This window comes from Tyto alba, unplaced genomic scaffold (genome assembly GCF_018691265.1).
Source record: "Tyto alba isolate M040663 unplaced genomic scaffold, T.alba_DEE_v4.0 Super-Scaffold_2, whole genome shotgun sequence".
Taxonomy (NCBI): Eukaryota; Metazoa; Chordata; class Aves; order Strigiformes; family Tytonidae; genus Tyto; species Tyto alba.
In genome coordinates, this window is record NW_024881282.1 from 90,125,910 (window position 1) to 90,146,896 (window position 20,987).

At 66.7% G+C, this 20,987-nt stretch overlaps 1 protein-coding gene across 1 annotated transcript; it reads left to right on the top strand.

Annotated features, from left to right (window-relative positions):
* The first annotated feature begins 16,307 nt into the window (after positions 1-16,307).
* Positions 16,308-20,429, top strand: LOC122153359 (paired box protein Pax-4-like). The gene is made up of 8 exons (XM_042791879.1): positions 16,308-16,514; positions 16,601-16,816; positions 17,513-17,602; positions 18,007-18,109; positions 18,421-18,503; positions 19,617-19,686; positions 20,003-20,088; positions 20,307-20,429. The coding sequence occupies exons 1-8, from the start codon at positions 16,308-16,310 to the stop codon at positions 20,427-20,429; spliced, it is 978 nt and encodes a 325-aa protein (XP_042647813.1).
* Positions 20,430-20,987: the final 558 nt, after the last annotated feature.

The following is a 20,987-nucleotide window of genomic DNA, read 5'->3' on the forward strand; positions in this document are numbered from 1 at the left end:
CACCCCAAGGGGACTCGGCACGAGGGCTTTAACCACCTGGGCTGCTCGGCACAGCCTCGGCGAGGCTTGAGCCAGGACCACACTCAGAATGGGTGCTTTTACCTACCCAGATGCTAAGACTTATACTGGGGGGGGGGGGGGGTTTACCCACTGGGAGCGAAGGGACCGCAGGCACTGGTGGTGGCTGGCCGCACCCTGTGCCCATGGGTGCTAACCTCAGCCAAGCGACTGCATCGATGTCTGACAAACAAACCCCACACAGAGAAAACTGCTGGGAGGACCCCTAAAAACGACCCGAAGCGGACCTCTCCTCCTTGCACCCGACTCGACGACAGCGACCGGCATCACCCTGCCCTGCAAAAACCCCAGCTGTCCCTGTACGAGACCCCCAAAGCCACCCACCCGCCAGCCACGGCGTCGGCAGGGCCAGCGCCGGCCGCCAAGCCGGGCTCGCGGCCAGGCAGAGCGAGCGTGCCGGGGATCACCCTGCTCCCGTTTTAATCGGCGTTGGCTCCCCCCGCAGTGGGATTGACGCTGCCGAGGCGGCTGGCGGAAAACCTCCGGGTCGGATTGCAGCGCGCGGCCCTGGCTTGCTGCCCACCCGAAATCCCCACGGATGCTCACGGCGCGTCCCAAAGCCAGAGGACTCGTCCCCTGCCACGGGCTCACACCGAGCCTTGCCAAAGCCAGCCCCCCTCCCCAGGCCGACCCCGAGGGTCTGGTTGCACCACGGCATCACGCTCGCTGCCCCACACCAGAGGCCGGCACGCTGCGTGAGCTGCTGGGAATCGAGCTTCAAATTAAGCCTGAGCCACACACAGAGCGATTACCTGGCAAAGGCTCAGTGCTCGATACTTAAGGACTTAGAGGTTTCATCACTGTAATTAACCTTAATCTTTAATTTATAGGGCATGGGGAAACAAGTCGGATGCTGTAACTGTTTTATCCAATTACCAATACAAGCCCTGGATCTGGGGAAGGGGACGGGTTGGTTAGTTGCTCTGTGCCCTGCAAGTGCATGCCGTGCTTTGGGGTGGGCACATCGTCGTCCCCTCTGTGTCCCTGCCCATGAAGAAGCCACATCATCGTCCCCCTCCGTGTCCCCGTCCCTGCCCGGGGAGCAGCCACGTCACCTGCCCACCTCTCCCTGGCCGGGGAACCACACGCACCTTCACAAGCAGCAGCTTCTGGCCAGGCTTGGGCAGCAACGGGACCAGGAGACCACCCCAGTAGCCAGATTTCACCCTCCCAAGGACAGCCCCAGCCACGCTCCCCTGCCCTGCACAGCCAAAGCCAGCCCAGACACCCCATCAGCCCTGCCTCGTGCCCCTCGTGCCCTGCGCAGAGAAAGCTGCTTAAACGCTTAAACCGCCCCGCAAAAGCTGTAGTTAAGCACAGGCTGAGCCGAGAGCGCGATGGATGCGCCGAGGCCGGGGTCTGGCACAGGGACACGGGTTGGATGGAGCCAGCTTCTGCCACAGAAGCATCCCCGAGTTTGGGGGGGGGGGACGACACAAAACTGAGGTCCCACCGGCACTGCCAGCATCTGGAGCCGCAGCGTCGGGGTGAACAGGGTGACCAAGAGTCGCAGGAGCAGGAAGGAGGGTGCCGAGAAGCAAAGGCAGGGTCGCAGGGCCACCAGCCACCCAGCTCTCCCCGGTCACCTGGAGACTCACCAACGCGGGCCCCACGCTCAGCCCCAAAGCGGGGCTCCCCCTCCGTGTCACGCTGTGCTGCACCTCTCCACGTGCTCAAGCCCCCCCCCAAAAGAAGCCCCTTGTCACCCCATGGGGCAGAGCTGCAGCCACGCCCGACCCCCATCAGCTCCCTGCTCCTGCTCTTCCCACCCTGCTCCGCTGCACTGGGATGAGCCCCCTCCCGCTCTCAAACTTAGCAATTTCAGGGGAAACACACACCAGGACAGTGGAGGAGGAAAAAAAAAAAAAAAAAAAAAGAAAACCTCAAAGTTCAAAAAGCTGTGATGGGAGCCACAGCGGAGCACGTGGCCAGCACCACTCCGGCTGGCCCCACCACGAAGCAGAGCAGCGACTGCAGAGAGCCAGGGACCCCCACTTCTCCAGGGTGCCCCCCCCCCACGAGCAGGGATTTGGGGCTGGGTGCCCTGGAAAAAGAGAAGGAAGACGCCCCAGGCAGAAGTCCCCCAGCATCCACCCCGCAGGCGTGGGGCAGCGGGTGGCCCCCGGGGGCCCTCTCAGCCATCCCACCCCACAAACCACGCTACGGATCCGCGTCCCCTCGGGCGGAGCCAGGCCGGCACGAGCAGCTTAGGGAGGTTTTTTCCTGAGCGTCCCCAAATCTGCTTGTTGGGGATGAGAGCGGGAAGGGCTCCCCACGCCCCTGGCGAGCTGAAGCGCAGGGAAGGCCGTCCCCAAACCTCCGGTGCCCCCAAACCTCCAGCAGCACCAGTGGGAGGGAACACTGGGACGTGGAGGCGATGTCAGGGCCAGATCCCTGCAGCTGCTGCCGGGCCCTGACCTTCACCCAGTGCCGACACACGCGGGGGGGGGGGGGGGGGCTGGGGGACCCCGTTTCACCGCTGCTTCCCGTAGGGATGCGGCCGGCACGGGACGAAGAGGAGGGAAAGGAGCTGGCGGGGCACCCCGAGGGATGTCGCGGCCGGCCATGTCCCCAGCGGGAAGTGGGGTGCCACGAGGCTGCCGCTCGCACCGCCGGGGAACCCCGAGCTTCCTCCGGGCCGCGGGGCCAGCGGAAGAGCGGGACCACCGGCCCCTGGCCCACCAGCCAGCCCCAGGCACGTGGGGGGGGACACCCCAAAGCTCTTCCTGCCCCTTCCCAGCAGTTGGGGTGTCAGGCCAGCTCTGCCGCCGGGGTGAGGGGGCCCTGGGCACAGCCCCCCCATCCGGGGGGGTCCCCAAGATGCCAGAGAGCTGGGGGGAGGACCAGGAGGTACTGAGAGGGGGGGGGGAAGGCCCTGAGCAACCGGAGGGAGCTGCGGGAAGGGGGTGGGGGGGTCCCGGTTACCGGGAAGGGAGGCGGGGGAGAAAGGGGAGCAACCAGAGCGGTCTGCGGGAGGTGAGAGGGGGGGTGTCCCGGGCACCGGAGGGGGCTGCGGGAGGTGAGGGGGGGTGTCCCGGGCACCGGAGGGGGCTCCGGGAGGTGAGGGGGGGTGTCCCGGGCACCGGAGGGGGCTGCGGGAGGTGAGGGGGGGTGTCCCGGGCACCGGAGGGGGCTGCGGGAGGTGAGGGGGGTGTCCCGGGCACCGGAGGGGGCTGCGGGAGGTGAGGGGGGGTGTCCCGGGCACCGGAGGGGGCTGCGGGAGGTGAGGGGGGGTGTCCCGGGCACCGGAGGGGGCTGCGGGAGGGGAGGGGGGGTGTCCCGGGCACCGGAGGGGGCTGCGGGAGGGGAGGGGGGGTGTCCCGGGCACCGGAGGGGGCTGCGGGAGGTGAGGGGGGGTGTCCCGGGCACCGAGGGGGCCGGGAGGTGAGAGGGGGGTGTCCCGGGCACCGGGGGGGCTGCGGGAGGTGAGAGGGGGTGTCCCGGGCACCGGAGGGGGGGCTGCGGGAGGTGGTAGGGGCCCTGAACAACCGGAGGGGCCTGCGGAAGGGGGGGGGGGTCCCGGGCACCGGAGAGGGGTGCAGCGCCGGGCCGGGCGGGCGGACACACGAGGCGTCGGGCGGAGCGGAGCGCAGGAGGGCCGGCGGGGGCCGGCGGGCGGGCAGCGAGCCCTTACCATTGACGATGCCGCGCTGGACGGCGAGCGGCGGCGCGGAGCCGCCCTGCCCGGGGGAGGCCGCGGAGGCCATGGCGGGACGGAACGGCGGGGCCCGGGGCGAGAGCGGAAGGGAACCGCGGGGCGGGGCGGGAGGAGGGGCGGGGCCGCGCAGCGGAGGGCGGGGCCTCCGCGCCGCCCCGCCCTCCACCCCGGCCAACGGCCAACGGGAGGCCGGCCCCGCCGCTGGCTCCGCCCCGCCCCGCCGCGTCCCGGCCAATGGGAGGCGCGCCGCCGTCGCACCGGCCGGAGAGGCTGAGGCGACGTCACGGGAGGCTCCGCCTCCTGCTTCGCCCGCGCCCGCCCTCCCGCCCCGCGGACCGGGGGGGGGGGCGGGACTTCCGGGGCACGCGGCGCCAGGGACACGTCGGCAAAGGGGCAGCCCGCGCTCCCACGTGGCCTCCCGCCGCGGGGGCGGGGCCTGGCGGGGGCACGCCCCCCTCCCTTTGCGTCACCACTCGCCCGCCCGCGTGCAGCGCCGGCACCCCGAAACCCCCAAACCCCCCAAACCGCCCCCGGCCCCGAGCGGGGGGAAGGGTGCCGGGGGGAGGGGGGCCCGCTGCGCGGCCCCGTGGGGAAACCGGAGTCCCCCAGCACAACCCCATTGATGGACTGGGGGGAAGGGGTCCCCAGCACGGCCCCACGCGGGAACTGGGGGCAGCAGGGACCCAGCCCCCCCCACGCAAAGAACGGGGGGGGGTCCCCCCCCCCGCAGAAGATTAGGGAAGGGGGTCCCGCAGCACAGCCCCACGGGGGAACTTCGGGAAAGCAGGGGCCCCCAGCACAGCCCCCACGCAGGAACTGGGGGAAGCAGGGACCCCCAGCAGAGCCCCACACGGGAACTGGGGGAAGCAAGGACCCCCCAGCACAGCCCCACGGAAGGTCGGGGACAGGGGTCGCCCAGCACAGCCCCACGGGGGGGTTAGGGGAGGGGTGTTCCCCTGCATCTTTTGGGGAGTGGGATCCCCATGCTGCCTCCCCCCGGCCTTCCCCACCAGCAGCTCTGTTCCCCCGGGATCGCCCCCCCGTGCACCCCCAGCACCCCTGACTCCCACAGCACCGCTGGCTGCGCTCAGGGGGGGCGGGGTCACCCCCCCCCCCCGGTGTCTACCCCCCACCCCGTGCCAAGGAAGAACCACGGGGTTGCCGGAGGCTCCTGGCACCCCACATGGCCCCGGTACCTCCTGCCACCTCCCCAGCAGCAGTTTTGGGGGAAAAAGGGGAAGAGGATGGGGTCCCCACCTGCACCCCTCCCCAGGGGTGCTTCTGGCCAGTTTTGGGGTGGGTCAGCTGTGAGCACGGGCCTCCTGGCAGCCTCGTGGCTGGCACCCATCCCGCACCCCCCTCCCCACGGACACCCACGTCCTACCAGGACCCTGGGCCAGCACCATCCACGTCACCGGCACCGCAAGGCTGGGTCCGTGTTCCCCGGGGCATCGCCCACCCGAGGTCACCCATCGTCACCGTGTCCTGGCAGCGGGGACCTGCAGTCCGGCTGGGGCCCCGGGATGTCCTCCCACTGGGGACACTGGCACAGTGCTGCCCCCCTTCCCACGGCCCGGGCTGTGGGTACAGACCTTATATCTTCAGGTGACCCCAAAACCCTCGGGCTGGAGCAGAGGGGGCTGGATTTGGGGTCACGAGAGTGGGGAGTAGGGGTGCACCGGCACGTGATGCCGTATGGCACCCACGCCGCTGCCGGGGGGCCCTGTCTGGGCACGGCTGCTGTTGGGGGGAGAGGCAGAGGGGGCTGCCGGTCCTGGCGTCACCCCCCCACCGCAGCCTGACCCCTCCCGGGGGAGCGGGTGCACCGAAAGCATCGGGGCTCTGCGGGGGAGGCTGGCTCCCCGCCTGCGTTTCGGGGCCATCCCGCAGGGGATCGGGGCTGTGCCGCCCTGCTAGCATCTTCTACCTGTTCGGGGCACATTTTGTAACGTTTGTGTTAATGATGGTCCTTTAACGCAGGGTTTGTTCCCCACGTGGGACGCTCGGCAGTGGCGCAGCCTTCGGCCCCTCTGCTGGGGTGTTCCTGGGGTCCCGCTCCCGGGGTTTCACCCCGACACCGCGCTGCCCTTGCCAAAGTCCCCCACCCTGGGTCAGGGCGGTTTGGGAAGGATCCTCCTCCCGGCTCCCTCCTCGCCTGCCACAGCCCTCCACAACTTTTAATTTTCTCCCTCTGGTTTGTTTGATGAGGAGTTATTTGTTTGTTTTCTCCCCTTTTTCATACTTTGCACCATGACTCACAAGCGCCTGGGCAAGAGCTTGTGCGCAAAGGGCAGGAAATCATCTCTTTTGCCCCAAAAGCTGGCCAAGCTGCCCCATTACCCGGATTTACGGCATTTCTGGGCCCGGTCCTCACTGCCCCGGCTTGCAGCTGCATCCCACCGGGCTGTGCCCGGGGAGGCGACGGGGCACGGTGTGTCCTCCGACTCAGGTCCCAAGAGGGCGTTTTCAAGCCCTGAAATTGCCTCTTTTAGCCAGAATATTTTAATAATCATCTTTTTGATCAAAAAGAAAGTTAAAAGGTAGGTGGAAACACTTAGATGTAGTAGGTTTTCTTGGTTGGCTGACTCATCTGGGCTTTTAACTTTCACGTGTGCTTTCTGGAAGGAAAAAGAAAGGATTTTTTTCCAGCCCCCCCAGTGCTCAGTGAGGAACAGGGTTGCCTGCTGCGGAAAGAAAGCCCAGAAAGATGCAAAACAGCCTTGGACATGTAGAAAGGAGCTATGGAGAGGAGGGGAGAGCTCCTCTCTGTGCCAGGGGGATCACTCGGGGGTGATCGAATCGATCCCAACCTGCCGCAGCGCCCAGCTTCGATACCCTGATGGGGTTTGAGGAGCCATCCGTCGCCGCAGGGTCTCCCAGTATCACCAGCACTCAGCCTGGTGGAAATTGGGGTCCCTAGGGAGGGACCTGCCCTTGGCCCTCCTGCTCGGCCACCCCACCCCAGCCGCAAGCCGTGCGAGACCCCTGCAGTGGCCACGGTGCCGTCCCCATGCCCTTTGCGGGTGCTGGAGCAGGGCCAGCCGGTGCGCGGGGGCACGGGGCTGTGGGAAAGGGCCAGTCGTTGCCCCTGGGCTCCTGTGTGCAAACCCTGGCTGAGCCCCCCGCCCAGGGACCCCCAACAGCGCCCGGGCTGGGCGCATCACCACGACACCGGCTGCCAGAAGGGACCAGGCTGGGGACCATGCGGGGCGGGGGGGGGTGTGTGAGCTCCCTGAGGAGCCCCAGAGGTTTCCAGCCTCCCGGGCAAGCGCGTCGGTGGTCTGAAATGCATCCCCTGTGCTGCAGGAGGAGGCTTGCAGGCACATCCCTGGCTCTGTAGGAACCGTGCAGGCAAAGGCTGCGCTGCCGCCTGTTAAATGGGGTCTCCCCCAAGCCCCAGCAGTGCCAAGGGCTCTGTGTGACCCCCCCCGGGATGACCCTGCGGTGCACCAATTCCCCGGCCAGCCCACCAACGCAGCCAGCCATCGGCAGGGCTGGACACGAGGCTTGTCCTCTCCTCCCTCCTCTCCCATTAGAGCTTTCCAGCCCACCCCCAGCTCCTCCTCAAATGCCCGGAGGGTCCCCCATGGCCCTGCTGTCCCCCTGCAAGGTCCCCCACAGCCCAGCCATCCCTGGGGAGCTGCACTTCCCCCCTCCTGCCCCTCTGCCCCATTTGGGGCATCCCGCCCGGCGCTTTGCACAGGACCCCACTGGTGCCACCACCCTCGTTGGCCGGAGAGCACCCACCGCGGTGGGTGACACTCAGCCCCGTCCAGCCGTGTCCCCCAGGACCAGCACAGAGGTGGCTCTCAGCCAGGCTGAGGAGGGGGAAAACCACTAACCGGGTGCTGGAGGACCCTGACAACCCTGTCTCCTCTGGACAGGGCTGGTAAGTAATTCTCAAGCGCGCTCCGAAGCCTGTTATCCGGGTGTCAGCACCCCGTGTGCAGCCTCGTGACAGCACTAATGACATCCCCACGCCTAGTTTGTTCGAAGAAGTGGCAGACGGTGTGTGCAGGACGGGGGTTCTGGCCCCCAACCCCCCCTACCACCAGTGGTACCGGGGAATGAACCACTTGTTGAACACCTGAACACCCCGGGCACGAGCAACGGCCACGGTAGCGAGTGAACATCTTGCTGCTAAATATCTCCTGTAACAATTGCATTCCCAATTCTGCTCCCTCTGTGTCCCTGGTCCCGTGCAGTGCTGGTGACAGCGAGCTCTGCTGCGGAGAGCTGGTCCCCTCTATCCTCCCAGCTCCGTCCCTTGTCCCTGCGGGGTCCCGTTTACTCCCCTGCCCCTTCCCAGCCACACACCCTGAGATCCCAAAGCCCCGCACATTCCCATCTCCTCGCTGGAAGCCCAGAGACCTGACACCAGCCCAGACCTCCCAGTGTAGGGACCGAGGGGCCATTGCTCCCCTCTCTGGCTCGTTAGTGCTGACGAGCATCACCTGTGCTCCCAGGCTGCTCATCAACCCCTCCCCACACTCAGGCTGTCTCCAGCGCACCGGCCAGCTCCCAAAGGAGGAGAAACTTTCCAGGCATCTCCAGTGGGATCAAGGAATGAGACTTTGGGAAGGGAACTGGTGCTTAAGCCTCTGTTCAGCCCCAGCCCCGCGGAGCAGACCTGCTCTGCCCTGAGCCGCGGCCGTGCTGGGTAGGGTTGTCTGCCCCCGTTCCTCCCACCAGCACAGCACGGGAGATGCAGGGAGAGAGGGATCCTCGAGGCCCCACTGTCACCCGCTTTGCTCTCAGGCTGAAGCTCCCCGGGGAGCTCCCCACATCCCAGGACAGGGCAGGATCCTGGCCCCGGCCCTGTGCTCCAGCTGCTGAGCATCCTCTGGTTAAACTCCCCAAATCTGGCTGGCAGGGGCCCAGAGGAATCTCCTTCCCAGGTAGGGAGAGCTCAGCAACACCCAGTCACCTGCAATTATGTTTGATTGCAATTACGGGTTAATGAAGGCTCGTCAGAGCCCACATCTGCCCGGAGAGCTCAGGCTTTGGGGTGACCCTCGGGGGCTCTGTTTCCCAGCTGTCCCCTGGCCCGTGGCAGTCACCGGTAGCCCTGGCTCTGGGTGCACTTACCCGTCCTCCCCCTTTGCCACACGGGCCACCGCTGTCTCCTGGGAATGCCACTGCTCGGAAAATGCGATGCTGGTGGCTGTGGATGGTCCCTTGGGTCCTGCTGTGCCGCTCCGCTGCGGGCTGGCTCCCCACGAACAGCGTTTCTCATTAGTCGGGAGCCAGTTTCCCCTCTGCCTAACATGCGCTCGCTTAATTTCACCTAACAAGAGGTTTTAATCAAACCACCATGCCCTATGAAGTCAAATGTCTTGCAGGAAGCCAATTACCCTGTATCATCACGGGTGTCTATCAGCCAGCCCTGAAATCTGATTTAACAAGGAGATGAAGATGATGGATCCGCTTGGCTGGACCAGCACAGATCCGGAGCTGCAGGGGCCCCGGGGGATTCTGTTGGCCTGAGCGGCCGCTGCTCATCCTCGCCTGCGGGTCCCAGCACAGACTGGGATGGGGTCAGCAGCAGAGGAAAGCCCAGAAGAGTATTGTGCCACTGCTTACACGGTGTGAAAATACCCAACAATATCCTCCCTCCTGGGTTTCCTGCATCTGATTTCTTCCTGCCTTCTCACCTTTGGCCTCGCCTTCCCTGGATTTGCCCTCCCTTTGTTGCCGGCTCTTTCCCTCGCCCGCACAGCACCTCGGGCACAGCTCACCCCAAATATCTGCAGTATTTGCCTGCAAGGGACAGGGCATTCCCTGAGCACAGCAGGAGCCTCGCCACGCTCGTGCGTGGTGAGAAGCAGCAGTGAGCCCCCCTGGCTCCTTCTTTCCCCCCCAGCCCCTGCACACTCCCTGCTGTGCCCAGTCCCATCCTGCACCCGCCCCACGTCCCTCCTCCCTTCAGCGAGGCCCGAAGCAAAGGTGGGGAAGGGGGTGCTGTGCTCCCGGCTGGGCTGCTGCAGCTCTGCCCTGGGATCCCAGGGCGCAGGGAGAGAGCTCTCCTGGCAGCTGGGGTGCTCAGGAGCCGGTGAGAGGGGAAACTTTGGTGCCCACCAGCCACCACGGCAGATGATGGCACACACAGTCAGGAGGGGATCAGCCAGCAAGGTCCCCAGGCCACTGGGCCAGTACCACCATGTGCCAGCTGCTGAAGAACCGGGCAGCCCAGCATCATCATCTTCTGGGAAGCCCAGCATCCCCATCCTGCCCCTGAGAAGCTCAGCTTCATTCTCCTTCCCCTAGGAAGCTCAGCATCCTTTTTCCTTCCCTTGGGAAGCTCAGCATCCCCATCCTGCCCCTGGGTAGCTCAGCATCCTTCTCCTTCCCCTGGGAAGCTCAGCATCCTTTTTCCTTCCCTTGGGAAGCTCAGCATCCCCATCCTGCCCCTGGGAAGCTCAGCATCCTTCTCCTTCCCCTGGGAAGCTCAGCATCCTTTTCCTTCCCTGGGAAGCTCAGCATCCCCATCCTCCCTGGGAAGCTCAGCATCATTCTCCTTCCCCTGGGAAGCTCAGCATCCTTCTCCTTCCCCTGGGAAGCTCAGCATCCTTTTTCCTTCCCTTAGGAAGCTCAGCATCCCCATCCTGCCCCTGGGAAGCTCAGCATCCTTCTCCTTCCCCTGGGAAGCTCAGCATCCTTCTCCTTCCCCTAGGAAGCTCAGCATCCCCATCCTTCCCCTGAGAAGGTCAGCATCCTTCTCTTTCCCCTGGGATGCTCAGCATCCTTCTCCTTCCCCTGAGAAGCTCAGCACCCCTGTCCTTCCCTTGAGATGCTCAGCATCCTTGTCCTTCCTTGGGAAGCTCAGCATCCCATCCTGTCCCTGGGAAGCTCAGCATCCTTCTTGTTCCCCTGGGATGCTCAGCATCCCTGTCCTTCCCCTGGGATGCTCAGCATCCTTGTCCTTCCCCTGGGAATCTCAGAATTCCCATCCTGCCCCTGACATGCTCAGCATCCCAGTTCTTCCCCTGGGATGCTCAGCATCCTTCTCCTGCCCCTGGGATGCTCAGCATCCCCATCCTGTCCTCCCAGTCCTCAATCCCACTCCTGCCTGAGGGCAGCAGAGCATCCCTATCCTTCCCTGGGACTCCCGGTGTCCCCCCCTCTCCCAGGTAGCACCCCCTCCTCCAGCCCTCCCCAGGCCCTCACATTTACGCTCCCCCAGGGTGTGAATGTGCTGCCCCAAGGCCACGGTGAGGGCACTGCCCGAGTCCGGGCTGCCAGCAGCACAGCCCCGGCTGGAGGCACGGTCACGGCAGTGCACGTCTGGGCGAGTGGGAGCCCGGCTCGGTGGCCCATGGCACATGCCACTGGTGGGGCTACCAGGGCATCTCCCACTTGCTCTTCACTCAGGAGCCACTGCCTGGTCCTTTGGGCAGGGAAGGAGCTGCCCTCCGCGCTGCCATGCCTCCCTCACCCGTGCCGGCAGAGATGTGTCTGCTGAGCACCCACGGGCAGCACCCTTAAACCCGCTCCCCCCCGGGCGCTCCCTGCCCACCACGCAGGGGCGAATCCGTGAAGTCGGATCCAAACCAAAGCCAAGGTCCTGGGATCAGCGCCGGGGTCCTGGAACAGGGGACGTGGAGAGCCTGACCCAGGGCCCCGCGCACTGCCCAGGCCCAGGGGAAGGCAGGAGAGGAGGAGCTGACATCCCCCCTCCCCGGTCCTGCCCGACCCCATCCCGCCGCACCCAGCCCTGTCCCCAAACCGCCCCGCTGCACGGCACACCGGCGCTGGCTGCACCTCCCACCACAAAAGAAACGTCTGCAAAAACTTCCCTGAGCTGTGGGGGAAGGTGGATGGGAGAGACATGACAAGCAAGCATGAAATGCGGACGGCACAGCGGGCCCTGGAGCATCTCTCCATACCTGTCTCCACCTCTCCATCTCTCTGGCTCTCCACTTCTCCATCTCTCCATCTTTTCACCTCTCCATCTCCAGCATTCCACCTATCTACCTCTCCATCTCTTTCTCAACCTCTCCGTTTCTCCACCTCTCCATCTCTCCATTTCTCCACCTCTCCATCTCTCCAACTTTCCACCTCTCCATCTCTCCACCTCTCCATTTCTCCATCTCTCCACTCTCCATTTCTCCACCTCTCCATCTCCATTTCTCTACCTCTCCATCTCTCCAACTTTCCACCTCTCCATCTCTCCACCTCTCCATTTCTCCACCTCTCCACCTCTCCATCTCTCAGTTTCTCCACCTCTCCACCTCTCCATCTCTCAGTTTCTCCACCTCTCCACCTCTCCATCTCAGTTTCCACCTCTCCACCTCTCAGTTTCTCCACCTCTCCATTTCTCCATGTCTCCATTTCTCCACCTCTCCATCTTTCCACCTCCCACCCCCCATCTCTCCACCTCTCCTCCCCTCACACCCCGGTTCCCCCCTTCCCGTGCCCTCCTGCTCGTTCCCCGCTGCCCGCTTCTCCCCGGCCGCTGCGCCCGAGCCGCTCCGCGGACGCACCGCCCGCTCCCCGCCGCTCCGGCTTCCCCCGAGCGCGCAGAGCTCCGCCGGCCCCCGGGGGCTCCGGGCGGCTCCTCGGGCTCGTCCCGCCACCGGGCCGGCCCCGAGCCCGCCCGCCCCCGCCGCCCCGGCCCCGTGCGCTGCGCCGCTCCCCCGCCCGCTCCGGCGCGCCCGGTCCCGGGGCGCACGGTCCCGGGGGACCTCCCCCGCCGCTCCTGGCCCCGCGCCGCCCGCACCCCCACCGCCCGGGTTGGGGGGAGCGGCGGGACCCTCCCCCCGCCGCCGGGCCCCCCCCCAGCAGCGCGGCCGAGCCCCTCGCCCCGGCCTTGCGCCCGGTGCCGCGTTACGCACGGGCTCGCCCGGCCCGGGGGGGTCCGGCGGGGCTCCCCGACAGCCGGGGCGGAGGGGGGGTGGCCCGGGCCCCGCTGCTGCCGCTCCCCCGCACCGGGGGAGCCCGGCCGCGCTCCCCACGGGTGGGCACGGCAGGGGTGGGCGACTGGGGAGTCCCAGGGGGGCGGCGCGGCGGCTCCCCGGGGGCCGGGGCCGGGCCCGGGCCCCGCAGGACCGTGGTTAATGTGTAATTCGGAGCATATGGTATTTTGCAAAGGCGGGCGGGGGTGCGCGGAGCGGGGGCGGGAGCGGGGTGCTAATAACGTTCAATTACTCGCGGGGCCGGGCGCGGAGGGCCGCAGTGCAGGGCTCCTCGCTGGCTAATATTTGCTCTTCAAATATTTTACTTGAAAGGTTTACAACGTGTTTTTTTTTTTGTTGGTTTTTTTTTTATCTCCGAAGAGGGGGCCATCTGTGCCGGGCCCTCGAGTTGCACAGCGGGGCAGTCCCCGTGGTGCCCATCCACCGCGGGCCGCCTTCTATTTGTTCAACACCCAAAAAAAAAAAAAAAAATTAAATAAATGTAATAAAACCGAATCTAGATTTATGATTGAATCCCAAGTGCTTTACCATATGGCAGCTCTGTCTGTCCCTGTTTGTTTTGCGGGAGCGCAGCCCCCCGGGGAGGCTCCGTCGGGGTGACCAGGGATGCTCAGGGTGGTGGGGAGTGCGGTGTCCACTGGGCACCAGTGCTGCAATACCGGCGGGAACACCGGCACCAACCCACTGCTGGCTTCGGGGGCTCGGGGGGGGGCTCAGCCCCGAGCCAGCCCCGAGCCTCGACGGAGCCCCCCGGGGCAGGTGTGTGCTGGGCACGGGCGCTCATTGCCCATCGGGCCGCCCTTCTTCCCCATCCTCATTCCTCCTGCCCCGTGACATCACGGCCTGCTCGCTCATCAGCCGCCCCGCAGGACACTGGCGCGGCAGCACCCGGTTTGGCTCCGAGGACGATCCGGTTCAGCTCCTTCGAGGCTCCGCAGGTACCCCCTTGCACCCCTGCGGGCACCCCTGCCCTCAGTCCTACTCACGCGCGCACACACGTGTGCGCAAATACACGCACATACACACGTGCACGTGTGTGTGCAGCTGGGCGCGCGGAGGAAGGAGCAAGTGTGCGTGCGAGCGCGCATTTGTGCGCACAGGACGCGTGGGGGTGTGCGGGGGTGCGTGTGCACAGACACCCACCTGCGCTCGCACACGCACGGCGGGGAGCACGGGGCAAGCTCAGGCGTGGGAGCGCTGCTGCGGGGCAGGGGGGCTGTGACTTCTTGTCCCGTGCAGCCGTGGGAAGCAATTCCCAGTAGGAACTGGGCGGTGGGGGGGGCTGTAGCATGGAGAAGGCTTTGGGCTTTGGGCTTGGGTACTTCGCTCCAGGCCGATCCATCCCTAACGAGCTCGGGCGCATGGTGCGTTTGCTTCTCACCTGCCTTTTCACACTGTTGGATTTATTTTGCTTTTCTTGAATTTCATAGCCAGGGTCAGGATTTCCGAGCAACATTCTCAAGCCGTGCCAAGGCTGCGGTGGGATTTGGGGGCTGGAGCAGGGAAAGCCCCACGCTGGGGGTGTCCAGGAGTTTTCAGGGCGTTTCAGGTGAAATCCCAGGTGAAGCAGGGGTGCTGCCCGGGCTTTGGCAAGGCAGTGCCAGCAGCAGCCGCCAGCATGGGGGGCACCTCCGCGGCTCGGTGTGCTGCTCATTAATTACCACGAGTGGTTCTGCCTGAGCAGACAGCGAGGGGAGTGGGGTTCTCCTGGAGAGAAGGGCTGGCACCAGCATCCCTGTGGAAATGTCCCCTCTCCCCCATTTCATGGGGCAGGGTGCTGCCCTGAACCCCGCCGCACCCCTTGGCTGATGCCCGGCACTTGGAGCTGCGCTGCCTTTCCTCCCACTTCCACGGGGCTGGAAACCTCCCGTGTCTCTGGTGACACAAGGGTGGTGACCCTGCCCTGCTTCCCGCCAGGGCCATCTCCCCCACGACAAGTGGCTGCTCTCACCCCATCATGGTCCCAGGTGGTCTCAGAGGCCACCGGGACTCAGCAAAGTGTCTCTGCAGGTGTCGGTGGGACCCACTGCCGGTAAATCCCCAGGGTGGGAGGAGGTGGCATTCACCCTGCAGACCCCGGGGGAGCTGTAGGGCAGGACGGGGCAGGAATGTGGGGCAGCACTTGCTCCAGGGGTGCTGGGTGCCATGGGGGTGTCCCACAGCTGGGACATGAGTGCCTAAACCCGCGGGTCAGGCTGTGGAACCAGGGAAGGTGCGGAGGGGACAGGCAGAGGCGCTGGGGACGGGGAAAAGCCCAGGGGCTCTGGGACTGTGGGTGTAAGCGTGGGGGAGACCCAGCCTCGACCTGCTGAGCTGGCAGAGGAGGTGGCAGAGTGGTGGAGCGTCTCCAGCCGAAGGAGGGGAGGCTCCTGTTAGCCCAGTTATCGCTTGCCAGCCTCTCCTTGGCTGCTCGAGGCTCTTGGTGCTGCAAACCCGGCCGTCGGCTGCAGCTGAGCCACTCCGGGTTTTTAGCGGGGCAATGGGAGCGCAGGGCCAGACCCTCCCTCTGAAATAAATAAATACGCTGCAAGAACGCTGCCGGCGAGGACGTGAGGGGAAGCAGTGACCCCACGCACAGGCGCTGATGTCCGGAGCCGCTGGAGAGGCAGCAGGGAAGGGTTAAAGCGGGTGATAAACAGCCACTGAACCAGCACCGGAGCTGTTGCGCATAAACCCAGAGCTCCCCATCCTGCCCCCCATCCCTCCAGCACCCAGCGGGACCCCGGCGCTCAGCTGCAGCGGGGTGGGCACGGGGAAACCCCCCCGTCCCCCGTGGCTCATCCAAGGGAGCGCACGCAGGCGCTGCCAGCTCCGGTGCTTTCCCGGGGTCTCCCCAGCCACTTCGGAGCCCCAGAGCCTCTTACAGCCGTGGGAGCATTTTAAAGCCCAGGTCCCTTTGATCCGCCCTGCCTGGAGTGCAGTGATTTCCCAAGCAACCAGATGCCCTCCAGCGTCTCCATCCTCTGCTCCGTATTTCTGCCCTTGCTCCCCCTTCCTCTCCTCGCAGGAGGAGGGGCAGGGGACGTGGCTGAGCCCTGGGCACCGTCACTGATTTATCCGGCCTCACGACAGCAGCCGTCTCCTTTTGGCAATTCCCAGGCATCGCAAGCCCCGTGAAGCCTCACCATGCAACACCGAGGTGAGCGATGCTGCGGCACCGGGGCGGCTCAGGGACCGCGGTCCCAGCGTCCGTGGTCCAGTGGGGAATCGGGGAGGTGCCACGTCGGCACCTGCTCCGTCACAAATGAGGCTGCTTTTCCCCTCCAAAAGCTCAAATTTAGTGCTGGCAGCTGATGCACATGTGCCTCTGCAGGGTCCTCCCAGCCCCCTGGGGATGTCCAACGCTTCCCTGCCCACCCCAGCCTGTCCCCCGCTTTGTAGCTGCCTCTGCCTGGAGGAACCTCCTTCTCCCCGTGCTCCTCCATGGGGTATTTTTTCTGCCAGCATCACCCAGGCTGGTCCCCCCGTTCCCTGCCTGCGTCTGCCACGCGCTGCCTGCACCCACACCGCAGTGAGGGAGCCCTGCGTTGCTCCAAGCTCCACATCCTCCTGCCCGGTCCCCTCCAAACCCCCCCCTCAATGCACAAGGGTCCCCGATGCCACCCCATCCTTCACCCTGCAAAGCCGCAGGTCCCGTTGGGTGCTCTCCCGGCGAGATGGGGAGGGAAGGACAGGCAGCATCCCCCTTCGCAGCAAGCCCTGTCCCCCGTCACCGCCTGCTCGGCCTCTCCCCAGGGCCCAGCGGCGTGAACCAGGGGGGTCTCTTTGTGAACGGCCGCCCCCTCCCTCCCTGCAAGAGGAAGAGGATCATCGAGCTGGCGGCATGCGGCGTCCGGACCTCGGACATCTCCCGCAGCCTCAAGGTGCGCCCGACTCGGGGGTGTGGGGGTCTCCTTCTCCTCCAAACCCTTTCCCCGCTGAGCCTCTGCCCCAGCCGCCCCGTCCGCAGGTGTCCAACGGCTGCGTCAGCAAAATCCTGGGCCACTATTACCGGACGGGGGCCACGGAGCCCAAGGCCATGGGGGGCAGCAAGCCCCGCATGGCCACCCCCGAGGTGGTGGCCAGGATCGCCCAGCTGAAGCTGGAGCAGCCCTCCCTCTTCGCCTGGGAGATCCGCCGGCAGCTGCATGCCGAGGGCGTCTGCGCCAGCGACAGGACCCCCAGCGTGAGTCCCTGCTGGGGAGAGCCGCGGGGGGCTGCGGGGACACCGGGGCCAGGCGCTGCGGGGAGGGGGGGGCGGTGGGACCCTCCGGCTGGGGTGCTGTGGGGGGGCAAAGGGGGAGGATGCGTAGGGAAGGGCTCGGTGAGACGGCAGAGGGGGAAGCAAGCAGGGAGGGGAAGGCAAATCGGTCCCTCCCAGCTAAAGCAGAGCCCCACCGGCCGTCCCCAGCAAGCCTGGCCGTCACCTCGGGCGCTGGGACGCTGTGCTGGGTCGGTTACAAGTGCCACGGGTCGGCAAGGACAATAAAATGCAATCTGCAGCGTCAGCGCCGAGAGCTGTGCTTCCTAATGACAGACCCACCCCTATAAATCTCGCCGTCTCCAGCCCCGAGGTGCAGATTGCCTCACATTAAATATTGTTAGGCCGCCAAAATTAAAGGGTTGCCTGTATCAACAAAGAGCGGAGCAGATGGGCACGGCCCCGGCGCAGAGAATCTCTGGCACGTGCTCAGGAGAGCATCTCGGGGATGAGCTTTGGGACACCCACCACGATTCCTCCCTGCCTGCACATCCCCCGGCTCCTGGAGTGAGCGGAGGGATGCTCGCCGGGGGTGGGGGGTTTTGCCCAGCAGCCCCGCTCCCGCCCTCGTGGGGTCCTGCACCCCCTGCCCCTGCTGCAGCCCCGTCTCCCCCTGCCCAGGTCTCCTCCATCAACCGGGTGCTGAGGAACCTGCCCAGCGACCTGCGGCTGGCGGCCCGGCGGGGATTTGCGGGGGACGCGCTGCCGGGGGTGAGCCATGCTGGGGGTGGTGGTGTGGGGAGCAGGGGTTTGGGAGGGCAGGGGGGCGTGCACCCCATGGGAGAGACCTGCTCTGAGTGGGCAGGGAGCTCCTGCCGGCCTCCCAGCTGCACGCACACACGCGTGCACACACACACACACACACACGCCCCTACATGCATGTGCGTGCACGCGGCTCCTCCGCACACCCCTGCGCTGACCCTGTGCCCCCAAAGCAAAGGGGCTCATGGACCCTCCCTGACCCTCCCACCCCCAGAGCCAGGTTCCCCCCCGCCGCCGCCACCTTCTGCCTTTCTGTCCCTGCAGCATCCCCTCTCACCTCCCCCTCCTCCCCGCATCCCCCGGGCTGCCGCTCGCCTGCCGAAGCCGGTGCTGCCGTCTCCCCGGGGACCCAGCACCCTCCCCGGGGCTCCGCGTCCGGCCGGCGGGTCCCGCTCAGCACCCAGCACAGGAACAGGACGGTCTTCTCCAGCCGGCAGTCGGAGGCCCTGGAGAAAGGTGCGGCTTTCGTGGGACGCCGGGGTGCTGGCCAAGGCCGGGGCACTCGGCGTGCCTGCCCCGAGCTGCCGTGGAGCTCCGGGATGGAGCAGGGCCATTGCCAGGGGACGGCCTTGCCGCTCTCTGGCTGGGCTCCTGTCCCTTGGCACGGCATGGCCACCGCTGCAGTGCCCCAAACCGCTCCGAATCGCGGGCACCGGTGCCTGGCGATGGACCGCGCATCCCGGCATCGCCTGCCGAGGCACCGGAGGGATGGGGAGGGGGGGGTGCTTGTGCTGGCCAGGCTGATCTTGCCCCAATCCCCCTTGCAGAGTTTCAGAGGGGACAGTACCCGGACACCGTCACCCGGGAGAGACTGGCTGCGGCCACCCAACTCCCCGACACAACCATCAGGGTAAGAGGAGACCCGGCCGGGCCTGATCCTGTTGGCCAAAGCATCTCGGCCGGGGTGCTGGGCTCGGGGCTGCCCAGCCTGCCAGCACGGGGGGGACAGGGCTCCCTCCTGGCAGCTGGGGACATCCCCAAACTGTGTCACTGCTTCTGGCGGTGGCAGAGGTGGGAACGGGCTCGTGCGTGCAGCAGAAAAGGGGGGGAGGGTGACCCCTAAGAGCAGGTTCTGTCCCCAGCTCGGAGGTCTCTACCCTCTGACGGCTGGGCACGGGCAGGAGTGGTGGCTCCGGAGGGATGTGCTGGTCTCACATCTGCCGGGGTGAGGCGGGGGTCAGGGCAGCGGGACCCTCGGGCTTCCCCGTGACGGGCCACACGTGCCCGCGTTGCACAGCGGCAAGCGGCTGCGTGCCCCGGGCCACGGCAGCCCCACACCCGCGCTCTGCTCCCCCCGGCTCTGCCCTGCCGTGGGGCCGGGGAGGCTGCAGGGCACTGCTGGGTGCCGGGAGGAGAGCACAGCGCTGCAGAGCCAGGACACGCTCCGTGGCACGCGGCTTGGCGCAACCCGTGGCGTGCTCCCTGGCACAATCCATGGCACACTCCGTGGCACACGCCATGGCATGCGCTGTGGCATGCTCCCTGGCACACCTGTGGCACCCACCCCTCAAACACGCGTCCAGGACACCCTCGGTAGCTCCGGGCAGACATCCCTGTGCCGCTGGCAAACCTTCGCCAGTCCTTGGCAGCCCCTTCCCCTGCCAGCCACGGCCCATCGCCGGCCACCTCGGTGCCCCGGGCAGTGACAGCAGCGAGTGCCCCACTCTGCGGGGGCAGAGCCACCCGTGCACGCGGTCACGCCACGCCGTGACAACACACACACATGCACACATGTCTCCCGTGTCGGAGAGAAGCACCCTGGAGCCTGGCACGGGCTGGCACCTCGATGAGGCGGAGAAGACGCAGGGTCAATCCCTTCCTCTGCCCATGCCTGTGCCCGGGGGCGTGTGAAGTGCCCCTGTCCCGGGGGTAAGAGCGGAGCCAAGGAGCCGGAGCACGGCCCGGGGCCCCGGGGTGCCGCGGGGTGGGGGCCGGCATCCTCAGCCCCCTCCCTCCTCCCCAGGTCTGGTTCTCAAACCGAAGGGCGAGGTGGAGGCGCGAGGCCAAGCAGAAGCTGGAGGCCGGCGGTGCAGGTGACAGCCCCAGGGGCGGGAGGGGACGGGACGGGACGCGGGACCTGATGCCCAAGGAGGGGGCTGGGGTGCAGGGGCCACCCTGGGAAGGAGCGTGGTTGAAGTTGGGCGCCGAGCACCGGGACTCCTGGGTTTGCTTCCCAGTTCCGGAGCCCTGCTGGGAGCTGGGGAGAGGACACAGCTGCAATTTGTGCCCCCCCCCCCCCGCCCCAACCCTGCCACGGGTAAAAGGCAGCCCTCCCACCCCAAAATCAGGGCTGGGGGGCCACACGGTCCCCAAAGAAGCACGCTGCCCTCCCCACCTCTCCCCACGCAGGCTCCTGGTGTGACTGGATGCTGGCCAGTGGGGCGGCTGTGGCTGCTTTCTGCCCCCTCTCCACAACAGCCACCGGCCCCGCACAGGTAGGATGGCCGGGGGCCCTTCCCGCACTGCAGCCTCCAGCCAGGGTGATGGGGACCCCTCGCCGGCACCCCAAGCTCTGAGCTCTCCGGGCGCTGCCATCCCAGTTTCTGGGAGCTGCCTCGGAGGGTAACACATTGCAGGTCCCCACTGGGGTGGCCTGGTCCCAAAGCATCCCCAGGGATGCCCTGTGACATCCCGCTCTCTGCTCCCCACGCAGCACCTCCCAACCTCCCCGCTGGCTCGCCACAGCCTCTCCACGGCCACGGCCACGGCGTCACCGCCTACCCCGGCCCCCGGCCCCGCTGCACCTCTGCGCCTCCGGCCCCTGCTCCTGGGATGACTCTTGCTGCGGTAAAAGGGCTGGGAGAGGGGCTGGGAGCCCTGGGCACAGCCAGGGTGGGAGCCGGGGAGACCCCACAGGGTGCTGGAGGGGGTGGGGAGCTGGTCCCATCCCCCACAGCAATGGGGGGGTGTTTCCCGCAGGGTGGGTGTCCCCTGCCCCATGGCAGCGCGGGGCTGGGGTGAGGGCGATGCTCCCCAGCCCCGTGCCGCTGCCTGAGCCCCATTTCCATCCCACAGGCCTGGCCCCCGGCAGCAGCCCCCTCCAGGTCCCTGGCAGCCCCTGGAGGGCCCCTCCTTCACCCTGCTGCCCCCTCGAGCTCACCTGCACCCCACTGCCAGCCTGCTGCCCACAGCCCCCCTGAGCCCCCCGGGGCCGCCGCTCCACGGCAGCTCACCGGAGCCCCTGGCCTGTCTCCACACACCGGGGTGCCCCTGGCTCTGAGGGTCCCCAGCAAGATGGGGGGGCTCTGAGACACCCTCCAGCGCATTGAGCCAAGGGTGTCGGTGCACGGGTGCGGGTCGGTGACAGCCAGGCCACCAGCAGCTCACTGCCTGC

Excerpts from the sequence above, each read along its gene's own strand:
- LOC122153359 (XM_042791879.1), top strand. The coding sequence starts at position 16,308 with ATGGGGAGGGAAGGACAGGCAGCATCCCCCTTCGCAGCAAGCCCTGTC. Across the intron at positions 16,817-17,512 it reads CCAGCGACAGGACCCCCAGC|GTCTCCTCCATCAACCGGGT; the intron begins GTGAGTCCCTGC and ends CCCCCTGCCCAG. Across the intron at positions 19,687-20,002 it reads GCTGGAGGCCGGCGGTGCAG|GCTCCTGGTGTGACTGGATG; the intron begins GTGACAGCCCCA and ends CTCCCCACGCAG.